The 15,177-nt window shown below is 36.6% G+C and overlaps 1 protein-coding gene across 3 annotated transcripts in view; it reads left to right on the forward strand.

Moving 5' to 3' along the window:
* RIT2 (Ras like without CAAX 2) overlaps positions 1-15,177 on the forward strand; it is a 474,354-nt gene that overhangs the window by 224,086 nt on the left and 235,091 nt on the right. For all 3 annotated transcript variants that reach the window (XM_078060386.1, XM_078060387.1, XM_036082610.2), the window contains one exon: positions 6,826-6,899. In XM_078060386.1, the coding sequence (XP_077916512.1) occupies positions 6,826-6,899 (74 nt within the window). The remainder of the gene's footprint in view (positions 1-6,825; positions 6,900-15,177) is intronic.

Consider the following 15,177-nt stretch of genomic DNA (forward strand, 5'->3'; position numbering starts at 1 on the left):
ACCACCATTTCACAGATCATGGCCTTAGGATCATGCAGCCATTCATCATGATGATGGTGAATGGGGGCAAGAAAGGTAAAAATGAGATGTTGTCATTTCTTGCTAAAAGAGCTGGTGAGAGAACATCTACTCTTTTCTTTCCCTCACCCCAAAAGAAGTGAGGTAGAGACAAAGGACTTGAAACATTCGATGTCCGTGTAGCCCAATCCTGTTACCTCTCATTTTTTTTTTTTTTTTTTAGCAGAAGACAGACAAGGAATCAGGTTTCCCACAAACCTCTCTATCTGGCTGAAAGGAGAGGGTTAGAAGGCTCTAACATTGAAAGGATGTGGATGTCCTGAAATATTTTCTGTAGATGACAGTTTTGGGGAAGAACATTGATCTTGCTGCTGTCTCAGCAACCTCTTGCCGGGCTACAGGTCTACTCACTAAAGAGGACTATTACCTCTTTTCAAAGACCTCTCTGTTGGCTTATCCTTGCTATGAGAAGCCATTGCTTGGAATGGCCTCTCCCAGGAGTGGCCCTCTGCAGGTGCAAATCTCCAGGTGGTATCCTCTGATTCCAAAGGGAACATGCCAACTTGCACCACCTCAAAAGGTCTGATGTGGAAAATCTACCTGAGGGCCCTACAAAATGCATGTGGTTGTCCCCCTTGGAGTTAAATTTCCCAGAGCAGTGACATTGGGCATTTCCCTGGGAGCAGCAGGGAAATGCTGACTGGTATGAACTACCCCACTAGAATCTGCTTCTATGTCTATAGGAAAGATTTCAATTGCTGTGTAACTCCAATGTCATCACAGAGCCCTTACCCCTCCCAGATGTAAATAAACATGGCTCAGTCCTCAATTTTATAGCATGAGAAAAAAAATCTAAATTCTGCCTTACAAGTCCCACGAATTTCCAGGACTTAGTTTTTAATGATACCCCTATCTTCAGCTCTTATTCCATGGTAGGGAAGTGTGTTCTCATTCACTGTGAGTCCTCTCTGAAGCTAAATTCAGCCAGTTTTGAAAACCTTTTTCAAATACAGCAGGCATATATACCCTTAATGTATTTCACTGAATGTTTACGTTCAAGAAGAGGGGCTGTGCTAGAATCCGTGCAATTCCCTGTCTTTCTTGGCCTCTTACCAGGCCTCCCCCTTGCAAACCCTGTTGTCTATCTGCTTCTTTTGAGGACTGACCTCAGCTCAACTTCAGCTGGGTGTCTTCTGCTGTCTTTCTAAATAAGCACATTTCAAACTCTTCTAATGTTAACACTCATTACAGTGCAGTGCAATTGACTATTGATGTGTTCTCCCAGGATTACAAACTGTGTTGAGAGAAATCAACTGTCTTTGTCAACACGGTAGATTCTGTGCCTATCGGCGTGTGCAGCACAGATTATATACTCGTGTACATATTGATACATTAGATTTGTATCAGCACTGATACAGCCATGATTTCTCTTTCTGTTCAAGAGAACGTTTCCAGTGCACTTTGTTCCAAGATGTTTCTGCTTTATACACATGCAAACACACAATTAGGATGATTTATTTAAGAAATTCTTTGAGAAAGTTATAAATGATCTGAACCTGAACCTTCATATTTTTTAAAGAATTGGGTTAATGATTAATATCTTAGAGATGTATACTACCTCAGAGTTACAGAAGCATATCTTCAGTGTAATACCAGTTATCATACATTTCAGGTTTTCAGGTAAACCATATAAGAATTATTCAAGTATCTTAAGATTTTTTAAAAAGTCTTCTAGTAAAAATTCAACAATACCCTAATATTTTCTCTCAGTTACATATTGTGGTTTTAAAATATCCCAATTTCATATTTACAACAACATTTTAAAGATATATAAATATATTCTATAAAGGAATTAAATGAATTTTTTGTATAGATTATTCAGAACATCTTAAGGCTTTTTAATTATACTCTTCTATTTTTTTGGAAAATTATTGTAAACCTATCTTACCAAATCCTCTGATTAACTTGTTGGGGGGGGGAAACATTCCCGTATGGGTAAATATAAATGGCAGAAGGAGAAGTGGTTTAGTTTTATATGATTTTATGGTTAACTTGAAGCAATATTTTTTTTTAAAGTTATTACATAACATGCCTTGAGTTTGAATTGTGGTTTCTTTTCTTTTCTTCTTTTTTCTGGCACCATTTTATATTCCACTTTAGTTGATCCTTCTAGAACTCCTATGTACTGACTAGAATGTACTATTAACTCCATCTTACAAGTAAGATTAAGTAACCATTTATAACACCAAAATTTAGTGATGGGTGTGAGGCTTTAATACAGGTCTTTGGTGATTTCCTCCTGTAAAATTCTAGAGAAGGAAAGCGAGGAAGACCTAAGAGAAGCAAGGGTCTCAAACACCAGTGTTTTCAAATGAATTTTGAAGTAGCATCTTAAGGTAGAATTTTAGAATTTAAGGTGGAATTTAGAGATGCCTCTAAGAATCTAGCTCCATTGTGCTTTTCAGTGCAAACATAGCAGGCAATTGCTACTATTTCTGCCTGATAAAGCTTTGTATACATTTGGCCTCTTGCTTTGGAAGACAAATGAGCTCACTTCAGGGTTGCGTCTATAGGCGGATGATTGAAATTCAGGGAGGTGTTTATATGTATTCAAGAGAGTATTTCTGTCACTGCATTTCTACATGGGAGGTCTCAAAGGGAGTGGATGGATGGAAACAGGAGGGAAGATTGTTTATTGGAAGAAAATGAAAGGGATTAGTTTCTATGGAGGCCGGGGAGGTGACCTAGATTCACAACACTGGAATGTGTACTGTGATAGACACTTCTTAAAAGAGAGAAAGAAATCTTGGATAGAAGGCCTGGCTTAATTTCCAGCCAATTCACATCAAGTCTCTTTGAAGGGGTTTTCTGATCCCAGGAGAAGCTTTTATTTGATATACATTTCATGTGCTGGGTTTATCTAGGGCTTCAATAATCACACAGAGCAGTTCTCGTCTGGATTACTCAGCATGCTCCTGGCCTCAGCAGGCTCCTTTTGGGGCTTTTGAGTTAAATAAACAAACATGAATTCTGAAAGACTCACATGTGATTCTCAGGTCACAGCGTCCTTTTCAGAGTAACTATTCTTAGTTCCCTATGAAATTGAAAAACAACTCTATGCATTTAAAAAAAAAATTCCACAAGATTTCCATTGTGTAAGTGGAGGATCAGTGAAAGTACAAAGAGCAGTAGAATGGAAAATAGACTGTGTGGTTGCCTGTATACTGAATGGTGTTATAGAATGGCCGGTAGTTGTTCAAACTACACCAGATTGACCACCCTGGTAGTTAGACTTTCCACAACTTTATTTCTGCAGCAAAGTCATAAAGAATGTGAATTTCCTGGAAAGGGGTAGGCTATATGCCCTATAAATTTTTGGATCTTAACATCTCATTGCACGTGTGTGTATCTTCCACCATGATTAAGTTCTTGGGGGTAGAGACCATGACGGTGTGTGTGCATGTGTGGGTCTACCTTCATATCTCCAGCAGCTAGCAAAAACCTAATTTGGGGGAGGTGCTCAGTGTGTGTGTTTAAAAAGCTCCTCTTTGGTTTGCCATTACTACTTTGTAAACCAAAAGGTTCTTAAAATAACTCCTTTGTGGTTCAAAATCAACAGTATGAATAAGTATTGAAATGGTGCCAAAATTCAGTGCTGTTCTAAATGCTTTTAGTGATTCAGTTTGCTCTTTACTTACAATATAAATGGCAGATAAAACAGAAGCTATAGCCAGATTCTAGGAGTTTGAGTTCCAGGCTCAGGAGGTCCAACCATGTTTCCAATCATGATTGGAAGAAATGAGGAAATCATTGGATATAATGAAATAACTCTCAGATCTCTCCCCAGAGCTTCAGACCCAGGTACTCACTGTTTCCACTTCCATGATACAGACATGGCAAAGTCCTTTTCTAAGTTGCATTTGTGGTGGCCCTCCTTTCCTCCCTCTCTGAGTAAACATCCTAGGTATCTGCCCATCTGCAAGTGCCAGAAATTGGAGAGCTACTCTTGCATCATCCTCCTTCCTTGTCCCCTATATATTACTAAGTGCTATAGGTTCAACTTTCTAAATATCTTGCAAATCTGTCTGCTCTTTTTCCACCCTAGTGCCATTGTCAGAATATAGTTTCCCACCTTAAAATCTATTTGCCACATTTCAGCCCAAGTGAGAATTCCAAAATGCATATCTGATAGTGGCATTATGATAGAGTCCAAATTTCTTAAAAACAAAAACCATAAATAAGCATTATTAAGCATATTCCATACACAAGGCACTGTGCCAGATGCCTTTCATACATTATCTTCCTGAATCCTCTGAGCAACTCCATGAGTTAAACAGAAATATTATCATAACTTTCAAATGAGTAATACGCATTTTAGAGAGACCAAATGATTTCCCCCCCTTCCCCAAATCAGACAACTGGTAGTGGTAGAGTCAGGATTTAAACCCCAGCAGTCTTACTGCCTCACTCAAAAACATGATTCCATTTAATATATTCATAGGCAAGTCTGATTTACCTCGTAAATTTCAAATTCTCTTCCCAAAACTCTAGGATTTAATTACACTGAAATTATCTAGGTTACTTTTGTTTCATCATTTTTTAAAAAAGATTTAAGAGAGAGCATGAGCAGGGTAGGGGCACAGTGAGAGGGAGACTAGCAGACTCCTCTGCTGAGTCCGGGAGCCTGACACTGGGCTTGATCCCAGGACCCTAAGATCATGACCTGAGCCAAAATCAAGAGTTGGATGCTTAACTGACTGAGCCATCCAGGTGCCCCTTGTCTCAATTTTTATAACCTCTGGGATTCTGGCTTTCAGTTTGCCTTTCTCTGTCTTGACTATCCTAACTCCTACTCAGGTTAGGTGCTACTTCTTCCAGGAAGCATTCCTTGATTTTCCAAGTGTATATCAGAAGATTAAAATCATACAGATTATCTTTTCCAGTCACAATAGAATGTTTTTCTTCTACTGTAGATTTCTAGTTTCAAAGATACACAAAAATGAGGAAATTAAACAACCAGTGAGTAAAAGAAGAAATCAGAGGGCATTAGAAAATACTTAGAGATTAATGAAAATGAAACACAACATTCCAAAATTTATAGGATGCAGCACAAGCAGTGCTGAAAGGAAAATATATAACTGTAAATACTCATATTAAAAAAGATCTCAAATTAATAACCTTTAAACCTTAAGAAATGGGGGGGGCGGAACTAAACCCAAAGCAAATAGAAGGAAATACTAAAGACTAAAAGAGAGGTAAATAGAGAATAAAGGGGAAAAAAAGAGAAAATGATACTAAGTTACTTTAAAAAGATGAACAAAATTGAGAAAGCTTTAGCTAGATTAAGAAAGTGTTTACTCAAATAAATTGGGGACATCAATACCAACATTACAGAAATAAAGGATAATAGAATTGTATGTAGAAGAATGAATTTATATCCTTACCAAACAACATATTAAAAAATACGCAACTGGGACACCTGGGTGGCTCAGTTGGTTAAGCATCTGCCTTCGGCTCAGGGCATGATCCCAGGGTCCTGGGATCAAGTCCAGCATGGGTTCCTTGCTCAGCGGGGAGCCTGCTTCTCCTTCTGCCTGCCACTCTCCCTGCTTGTGCTCTCTTGCTCATGTGCTCACTCTCTCTCTCTGAAAAATAAATAAAATCTTTAAGTAAATAAATAAAATATGCAACTGATGAATCATTGAATACTACATCTGAAACTAATGATGTACTACTATATGTCAGCTGGTTGAATTTAAATAAAAATTTTTAAAAAGCTGCTAAACAAAAAAAACTGAAAATGGATCAATGACTAAAGGCAAAGGCTAGAATTATAAAACTCTTAGAAGAAAACATAGCGTTAAAGATTCATGACCTTGAATTTTAGAATAGATCCTTAGGACACTAAACACATGAACAAAAGAAACAAACTATACTCCATAAAAATTAACTTTCATGCATCAAATGCCATTATTAAAGTTAAAAAGCCTACAGAATAGGAAAAAAATATTTACAAATCCTATCTGATAAATGTTTAGAATCCAGAATATATAAATTTTTACAAGTTAACAAGTACACAAACATATTAAAACTTTATAGTTTTTGGTATACAGTTCTTTACCTTCTTGGTTAAGTTTATTCCTATTTGATTCCTTTTGATGCTTTTATTTTAAATTGTTTATCATCAGTGTATGGAAAGACAACTGACTTTTGTGTGTTTGATTTTGTATCCTGCAACTCTGAATTTTTTAGAAGTTCCAACAGCACCCGCACCTCTCTCCTACCCCGTGCAATCATTGGAGCTTTCTATTTATAGGATCATGTTATCTATAAACAAAATTTTACTGCTTCTCTTCCAATTTGGATGACTTTTATTTATTTTTCTTGCCTCATTGCTCTGGCTAGGACTTTAGTACTATGTTAAATAAAAGCTAAAGCAGGCCTATTTGTCCCTGACTTTAGAGGAAAAGCTTTCAGTCTCTTATTGAATATGATGTTGGAACGCGCATTTGCAGTGCAAGATGAAAAAAAGAACTGATGAATTTATTTCAAGATTTGTTCTGTAGGTATTATGACAAAGGTACCTCAAATCATAATCTCCTGATGGAGAAATAAACCTGACTTCACTTTAAGCAGAAACACTCTCCTATATTTCCCTGGGTTATATCCTTCTTACTTTGTGTATTTGACTAGAATATCTCGTTCTCTTACTCAAACTATTTAGAAATTCTTGGTTATGAAATCTAAAAATGAATCATGCCTCTTCAGCTGAATGTACCTGAATGTAAACTGTTTTGTGTTTTTCAGAAGATGCCTATAAGACCCAAGTTAGGATCGACAATGAGCCAGCTTATTTGGACATTTTGGACACTGCTGGTCAGGTAGGTAATTTTCTTAGATCTCTCCAATCTCTTAGGTCAATTTAGGCTTTAATCTCAAATACATTCACCACAAAGAAGAGTTTAACAATTCAAACAGGATAAGAGCAAATTTGCAATAGTGATAAGAAATTAAATAAAAGAATTGGCAGGAAAATGTGACTCATTGCCAGCCAGAATATGTTAACATTCCTTTAATTTTTTAAATATAAAAATATAAGTGTAGATATCATATTGCCATCTAAGGTTATAAAATTAACGGAATAGTTTATTCTTCCTCAGATGTATGCAAAACTTATCTTAGACCCTAATCTGGTGATAGCTTTTATTAAAAAAAAAATTAGTGACATAAAAAAGGAAAGTCTACTTAGCATATATGCTCATGGAACCAAGGCTAGAGACAGTTAGGTGGAATGGATGACCTAACCAAGATGTAGTGTAATCTAGTACATTAATTTACAAATGTATAGATAGGAACAAGGAGAAGGAAGACTAAGAGGAGGAGAACATTGATGGTGTATATAAAAATATAGGACCAAAATACTTTGTGGCAGTTATAAGTAAAATGGGCAAAAGGAGTCAGAGTAAAAACCTTTAAAAGCCTTGCTGTATTTGGGAGGAGGATGGAAATTTTATTTCATTTCGTACTTTAAATATAATCATGTTAAAATATAAACATATCAAATGCCAGACATAAAACATCTCTCGATTGTAAACCTAAAACTGTTCTTAAAAAAAAAAAAAAGTCTTAGAAATATAACTTAAAAACTAGCAGAGGGGAAAGGGAAAATAAAAAATGAATACATTTTGAAGTTGAAAAGAAAGAAGAAACAGGAAACACAATAAATCTATCAGTAATCAAAATAAATGGAAATGGAGATATTGTCTCTCCCAGAATAGTCAAGTAAATTGTTGGCATTATATTGAATAAAAGAACAAAACTAACCTGTACTTCTTTGGTTTAAAAGAGACATAGAATACAGAGAGTTAGCAAATCAAAGAATGATTGGGGAAAAAAATAGTCAAAAGGTAACCAAACCTAAAGTGGGTACATCTGTATTAAAATCAGACAAAATAGATTTTATTGCAAAAAGCATTATTAAGGTGTTAAAATGTCAGATTGCAATAGGAAAAAAAATCAAAGATAAATTCTGGTCTATAATATTCAAGACAAATGTATAAATCTAAAAAGCATAAATCTAAAAGCCTGTATAGTGGGAAACTTTAATGCACCTCTGTCAGTAAGTGCTACATCAAAAGGTAGTGCAACTGTAGATTTGAGAACACATTTAACTTAAATAGAATGCTGCAGTCAGTATGTAAGCAGGTATTCTTTTCACATAAGTTTTTATCCTTTGTATTGATTTTTAATCTAATTGCAAAAAAATGTCTATAGGAGATTATTTGATATATATAATTTTTCTTTGTGGCTTAAGATGTGATAAACTTTTGGAATATGTTTAAGCTAGTGGCTACTTCTCCAGCAGGAAGGGGAGAGATACAAATTGGACTTCAACTATATATGTAATGATTCATGTTTCATAAAGTTCTGATTAAATGAAGGAGAATGTTAACAGTTGAAAACCTAGGTCATAGGTACACAGACCTTCATTACATTGTTTTCCTTTTGTACTTAAAGAATGTATATGTTGAAATGTTTATTATTTCATCTATTTGATGTAACTATTTAAAAAACTGCATTAACTGGCTTATTGGTATAAGCCACTGGAAATACATGGTTTCTTTCTATATTTATGAGATATATTAAGACTATTTGAAATTCATATATTAAACTCATTTGTTTCGAGGGACATTTGGATAATGGGCTTATGGTGGGGGAGGAGGGCTGAAGCCATTGGGGCTATTTAGAATGGAGAAATTATTTCAGTTACTTGAAAGAGCTGTGTTATGCAAGGGAAAATATACTTCTTTTCAGGGGAACTTTAAGCCTAATTGGAAGAAGATTGAGTACATTAAATTTCACTTAATATAATAAGATATTTGTAACAACCGAAATACTAAAACCAAAATAGTCCTCTAGAATTATGCTTTGGTAGAAGGTGAAATCCTTTGTATTTCTAATAGCCATGCAGTCTACAAGTATGTATGAGCACTTACCTGGTCACATTTGGTACTAATGTAACCACTGATATCTGGATGTTTCTCCTCCCCATTGGTGTAGGCTTGGCCATGTCAATGAAATGTAGGCAGATGACTCAACCTGCTAGTTCTGAGTCAAGATCTTAAGAGGCACTGTTATGCACAAAGATGAGGCAGGTAACCCTTGGTCTCAGGAGAAGGAGGGAAACACATGGAACAGACCTGAACTCAAAGACTAGAGCAAAGCCCAGCCAACTCATAGCCTGAAGCACATGTGCTCCAGCCACCACACAGACTGGTGAAGTAGAAAAACCACGAACACTAGTTGCTCCAAGCTCCTAAATTTGAGTAGATTTGTCATGTAGCATTATCATGGCAATAGCTGACCAATGCAGCATATTAAAGAAGCATTCATTAGTTCAGTGTGCCTAAAGAAGAATAATATTACCTGTTTGTAGATGAAATGGCAAGTGATAAGAGAGAAATCTGCATACATTGACTCAAGTGCTTTCTAATTCTGTGATTCTTTGCTCTGGAATCAATGAGAAACTTGTAAATAAACAACTTATAAAATTATTACATGTGTATACCCTTATTTTTCTGAGCGAGCTTCAAGTGCAGCCAAACATAGTCAGGAATGCATCAGGCTCAAAAGATGGTGACTTGTTGGCTTCCAAATTATTAATCTCTCACTTGCAAGAGATGATCTATACAGTTGAGTCAATAAGACTTATGTCACAGTAGGGGACAGTAGAGAACACTATTGAAACACATTTAATAATATTTTGTTTTCTTTTGTAACTATTCCTGTTTAACATTTGTTGAAATTTATTATCCTTACAACAAATCCAGGAAGTAGATAGAAAAGTTATCGTTGCCGCCTAGAATTTGAGTAAAATGGTATACAAAGAAATTACCCCTTGGAGGCAATACTGGTAGTAGGGCCAATTACCAAAGTGTTTGTGTTTGTGCTATGCACAAAGCCTTGCAGTGCTACAGTAATCCCATGGAAGAATTGTCAGCTATCACCAAATGCCATGTTGGAAAGAACTTTTACTTTAACCATTCTTCCATTGTTTAAATTCTCTTCTCAATGCTCCTGCCAAATGCTCTTTAAGCCTGTGTTTGACCACTTCAATTGATTACGTACTCTGCTTCTAGAAACAAATAGAGCTTTTAGGAAACTTAAAGTATTTGTAAGGATTTTCTTACAATGAGATTAATTTTTCATCCTTATAGTTTCTAACTATTGGTCTCAGATCCCCTGAAAAAAATTCTATTACTCATTTTATAAATAGAAAATTTAAGTCTTATAGAGGTTAAATGATTTAACTAAAACAACAGCAAGCTATTGAGCCAGCTATTACCAAAGTCTGTCTATACTCTTATTCAAGCTGTTTCTTACTTCATTTCTAATCCCTTAGTATCTATGAAGTACTGTCCTACAACAAGAAAATGCAGTTGGTTGAGTGTCTGACTCAATTTCAGCTCGGGGGGGATCTGCTTGAGAGTCTCACTCTTCTCTGTCTCCCTCTGCCCCTCCCCCACATGCATGCTCTCTTTTTCTCTGTCTCTAAAATAAATAAATAAAATCTTAAAAAGAAGATAGAATAAAATTGGGCCTCTTCTTAAAATGCTTGAGGTTTAGGGCAATGGGAGAATACTAAATGTTCAGCAAATTGTGATAAGCAGTATAGCAGAAGTGTAGAAATTGTGGTAGTGGGTTATCTCAGATGCCTAAATTATTTTTGGTTCTAGCCTAGTTAAAAAAAAAAAAATCATTCAAAAATGGAAGAAGGGCTTAAAAAATAATTTTTACATGAATTTGAGTGAAACTAACAAAATTCAATTTAATTATAAATGTATTGAATCTCCCTCTTCCTTATTAGAAAATAAAAGTAATTGTTCTCCAAACACTTCAAATTATATTTTTTTGGTATGCTAATATATCCAGTCACTACAACTTCCTAGACTGATGCATTCCCCCAGTACCTGACTACCTCCTATATTAATATATTCTGAAGCAATGGGAAATGTCATTGCAATCTTGTATTTTGTTTAGCCCCTAACCAACTCTGGTCAGCCAACCTGGCACTAAGGAAGTCTAGAGATTTCTGCTGTCCTTCTAATACCCCCTCTCGTGTCCTCCTCCTCACTACTGCTGACTCATAGGCAAGCCCAATAAACAAATGTTATTTTATAGAGAAGGAGGAAGTTGGGTGGGGTGTTTTGAATGAAAGTCCTTTGTTAAAAAGCAAGAGTTCAGGGTGATGATAGTTTCTCATTGGCTGAGTTGCAGGGGTAGTCAATTTCTTATAGATTCAATATATATATATAGTTGAGGTCTGTAATTGATAATTCTGTCCTGTTGATACTCGTGTCGGGCTACATAATTGACAGTTCTTCCCGTAACTGATATTGAGTGGTATGGGTCACCCTTCTAGCCTCCTGACTCTACTTAAGTGAGGCTTCTCCTTAATTTTTACATTCCCCCCCCTTTTGATCAAGATCTTTCTCTGGAAGCATCACTGATCAAAAGGCAGGTTTTCTACCACATTAGTGGTTTTGTCCCTCAGTGCCAGGAAGGATCTTTTCTGGTTGTCATGTTCTACATACCAAGGTAAATGCTTATATAAGCAGTTGGAAACCACTTATGGCCATGTTTGGGTGACAAGGGAGGTGAGGAGGGAAAACGTTCAGGTACTTCTCATCTATAGTCCATATTTATTAAGATCATAAACATTGAAGATCATCTTATTGGGTATATCATTTTTATAAAAGTTTGACAGGCAACAAAATACAAAACTTAAAGTAATTATACAGAACAGAAGTAAGAAAACAATTCCAAATTGTCTGATGGTTCTAAACGGGGATCTGAAGGTAGCCAACTGAAAATATTTATTGGCACTTATTCCAACTTAGGGGAGAAAAGTTCTTATGGAGGCAAGCCTAGAGTCATGTATGTCTCCTGGAAGTCCCAGAGTAAAGCAGGCACTGAAAGCAAAATAGTAACTACTACAAGGGTACACTGAAAGAATCAACCAAGTGCATTTGGGAAGATAGAATGCGGGTATAAACAGTGAAACAATAACTAATGAACTTTTTCCAAAAATAGCAAAAATTCAAGGATATATTAGTATCTCAAAAAGTGTTGGAAACAAATATTAACCAATAATACAGCCTATAAGTTTGTAAATTTGGATTAAAAATCCAGTCAGATAATAGTTCAGATGAAAGACTTGTGAATTCTGAGCCTTCTAACCCTTCAGAAAAAGCGAGTGAAAAATTACGTTGTCACAGGGTCATGATGCGGTTTCTGAAAGGCTATAACTAGGAAAAAAAAGATTCCCCCTTTCTCAAGGATTTGGGAAATGTGAACAAGGGCATTTTCTTTCCACAAAACAGATAGTAGAAGCAAACAGTGAGGAAAAAGTAGACAGGCCTGGTTTGGACCTCCTGGGAAAGTGGTCTCATCAGATGTTGTCTGCTGCTTCAATTCTAGGAAATCTTTACTTTCACCAGATGGTATGTAGGTCTAGTCAGAGTTTGGTGCTTTCTTTAGATGGGTCACAAGAATCCAAGAATCTATTCCTTGGAGTTTGGCAGGAAAGGATCAGTTAGCAATACATAATAAAGGCCCTTCTCGTGAGGTTCAAAAGAATCATCCTGGAGGTGTCTTTTCAATGGACAAGATCTCCAGGTTGCAAGGTGTGATGTTTAAAGTCCTCTCCCAGGAGTGCACTGTGAAAAGGTTGCTCAGCTAAAATGTGGTTGGTTATTCTTCACAGAAGCGATTAGACCTTTACAATGTTTAAGTATATCTGCTTTGATTAACTGTGTGTCAAAGGAATTGGGCGTCAAGTACATTGGACATCTTGTGACTATCTCAAAGGGTGAGGGTCTGAGTTTCAGAGTGAATCTGAGATTTAGAAGGATCAATGGCAATGCTTTTGGCCAAGGTATTTAGGGAGGTCTACAGATTTTACCATTTGAGTCTTGGTAGTGCCATAGTGCATTTGACTCTGAGGATTGAGGACAATATGCACAATGAAAGTGTTGTAAAACCAGCCAAACAGCACAGACTTGTTGAAGCACCTGACCAGTAAAATGGGTTCCCTGATCACTATAGAGTTTAAGAGGGACTCCCCTGGTAGGGTTCATCTTTTCTAAAAGAATTTTAGCCACAGAAGAAGCAGTGGCCTGTCTACAAGGGAAAATTTCAGTCCATTGGGGGAAAAAAAAAAAAAAAAACCCATGCAAGCCATTACTAAAACATATTAATATCCATGAGATGGGGGAAACTGTATGAAACCCATTTGTGTGAACAGGCTTTCCTTGATTATAATTTAAACAGATGGGACAAGTGAGGTAGGGATTTTTTGTGGCCTTATTAATATTTTCCCACCAATATTGGTTCAAGAATGCTATCATTGTCAGTAAGCTAATGGCTTAATGCCAATGGTATAGTGGTAAGTAGTGAGAATTTTAAAATTTCTCATAGGGCCAAATTGTTAGGTCCAAACCAGAGTTCTCTTTTTATTGAGTTACAATTACTAGATTGCCAATATTGTTATTCCTTCTCTGGGGCCAATTGTTGGGTATTTCTTGTCAAATTTTCCAAGTTATCATTTGGGAGAACATCCTTTTGAACCACAACAGAGGTTTGGCTATTAGTTTCCTTGAGTGCGTGTTTTTGGTGGAAATAAACCAGTGAGATGGTTTCCTTTGGTCTCCAGAGAGTTGAGTCTGGAATGCCCAGAACCCTTAATAGCCAGAGCAGCCAGCAAAAGTATGGCATCTAGTAAATTTTGGATAGAGGAGCCATCTTTAATTTTATCCCCACTGTAGGTAAGAAAAGGTTAATGCTTCCTAGCATTCCAAAGTCCTGAGCTATCCCAAAGGCATAGTGACTATCGGTATAAATGTTTATGGTTTTACCCTTGGTGAAAATACAAGGCTGGTTAAAGGGAATCCCATGATTATTTCTTCAGTGACCTTGAATAAAAGGGTAGTGTCAGGAATGGCTCTGAGGCAAGGGGGATAGCCCTGTGCTACAATATTCTATGGGTGAATGACAGTCCACATGTTCTTGGGTGAGTACTCCAAAGCATTCCCTTTCTTCACATACAAGAGGAAAAGGGACAATTGATAATTAAGATGTTTGAGGGAGCTTTATTAGGCTTTTCTTTGAAGTCCCAAAAGCTGTCTTCCTGATCTTTCCATATCATAGGATCAGATATGTCATTTCTTTTAGTACAGCAGACAGAGGTTGAGCCATAAGAGAGAAGCCTGGAATCCAATTTTGACAGCTAACCACTCCAAGAAAACCTCATTAATTTGCACTTAGTTTTAGGTTTTGGGAAGTTCAGGATGCTATGAAGCCAACCTGGTCCAAATGTAGTCCTTGTTCTGAGATCAGGCACCTTAAGCATTGAACCTGAGTTTGAGCAAACTAATTTTTTTTTTTGCAGGAACCCGTGTCTCTTTAAGGCCAAATTTTTAATAGGTAGACGCTGCCTTTCTTTGAAGAAGTTTCAGAAGGACAGCAGAGAGAATCAAATTATCTATTTACTATAACAAAATAGATCCTGCAGAAAACTCAATATCCTCCAAATCTGCCTTTAAGGTTTCTGAAAAGGAGACTCTGTGAAACCCTGAGGCATTACTGTCCAGGTGTATTCCCATTCTTCCCAAATGAAAGCAAAGAGATACTATCTTTATCAACTAGAATACTAAAATGCACTGTATAAATCAATTATATGAAATTTTTTCTTTCAGTGGAAATGGATTCTGATAACAAATGGGAGTTAGGAGCAACAGGGTGTCAAGGGATAACAATGTTACTTATTTCTCAGAGGTCCTGGACAAACCTCCATCCTTGGCTGTTGGGTTTTCTCACAGGTAAGAGTGGTATTGCAGCCATGAGTACAGGACATAATGAAGTCCTGAGCCTTGTAATCTTCTATTATGGGCTTGATGCCTTGAAGGGTTTCTTTCTTTATAGGTTATTTATTCTGGGAAGAGGTTTTGAGGGATCTATCTGAATCTTGATGGAAGGCACTCTATGGATTCTGTCAATACCAGTTAAAGATCTGGTCCATATAGAGGATGGTAGCTGATCCCATAAGGACAAATGATCAGCATCCCCAACTCAGCTACAGTACTGTCAGACTGAGCAAGT

Source organism: Halichoerus grypus, chromosome 13 (assembly GCF_964656455.1).
Source record: "Halichoerus grypus chromosome 13, mHalGry1.hap1.1, whole genome shotgun sequence".
NCBI classification, from domain to species: domain Eukaryota; kingdom Metazoa; phylum Chordata; class Mammalia; order Carnivora; family Phocidae; genus Halichoerus; species Halichoerus grypus.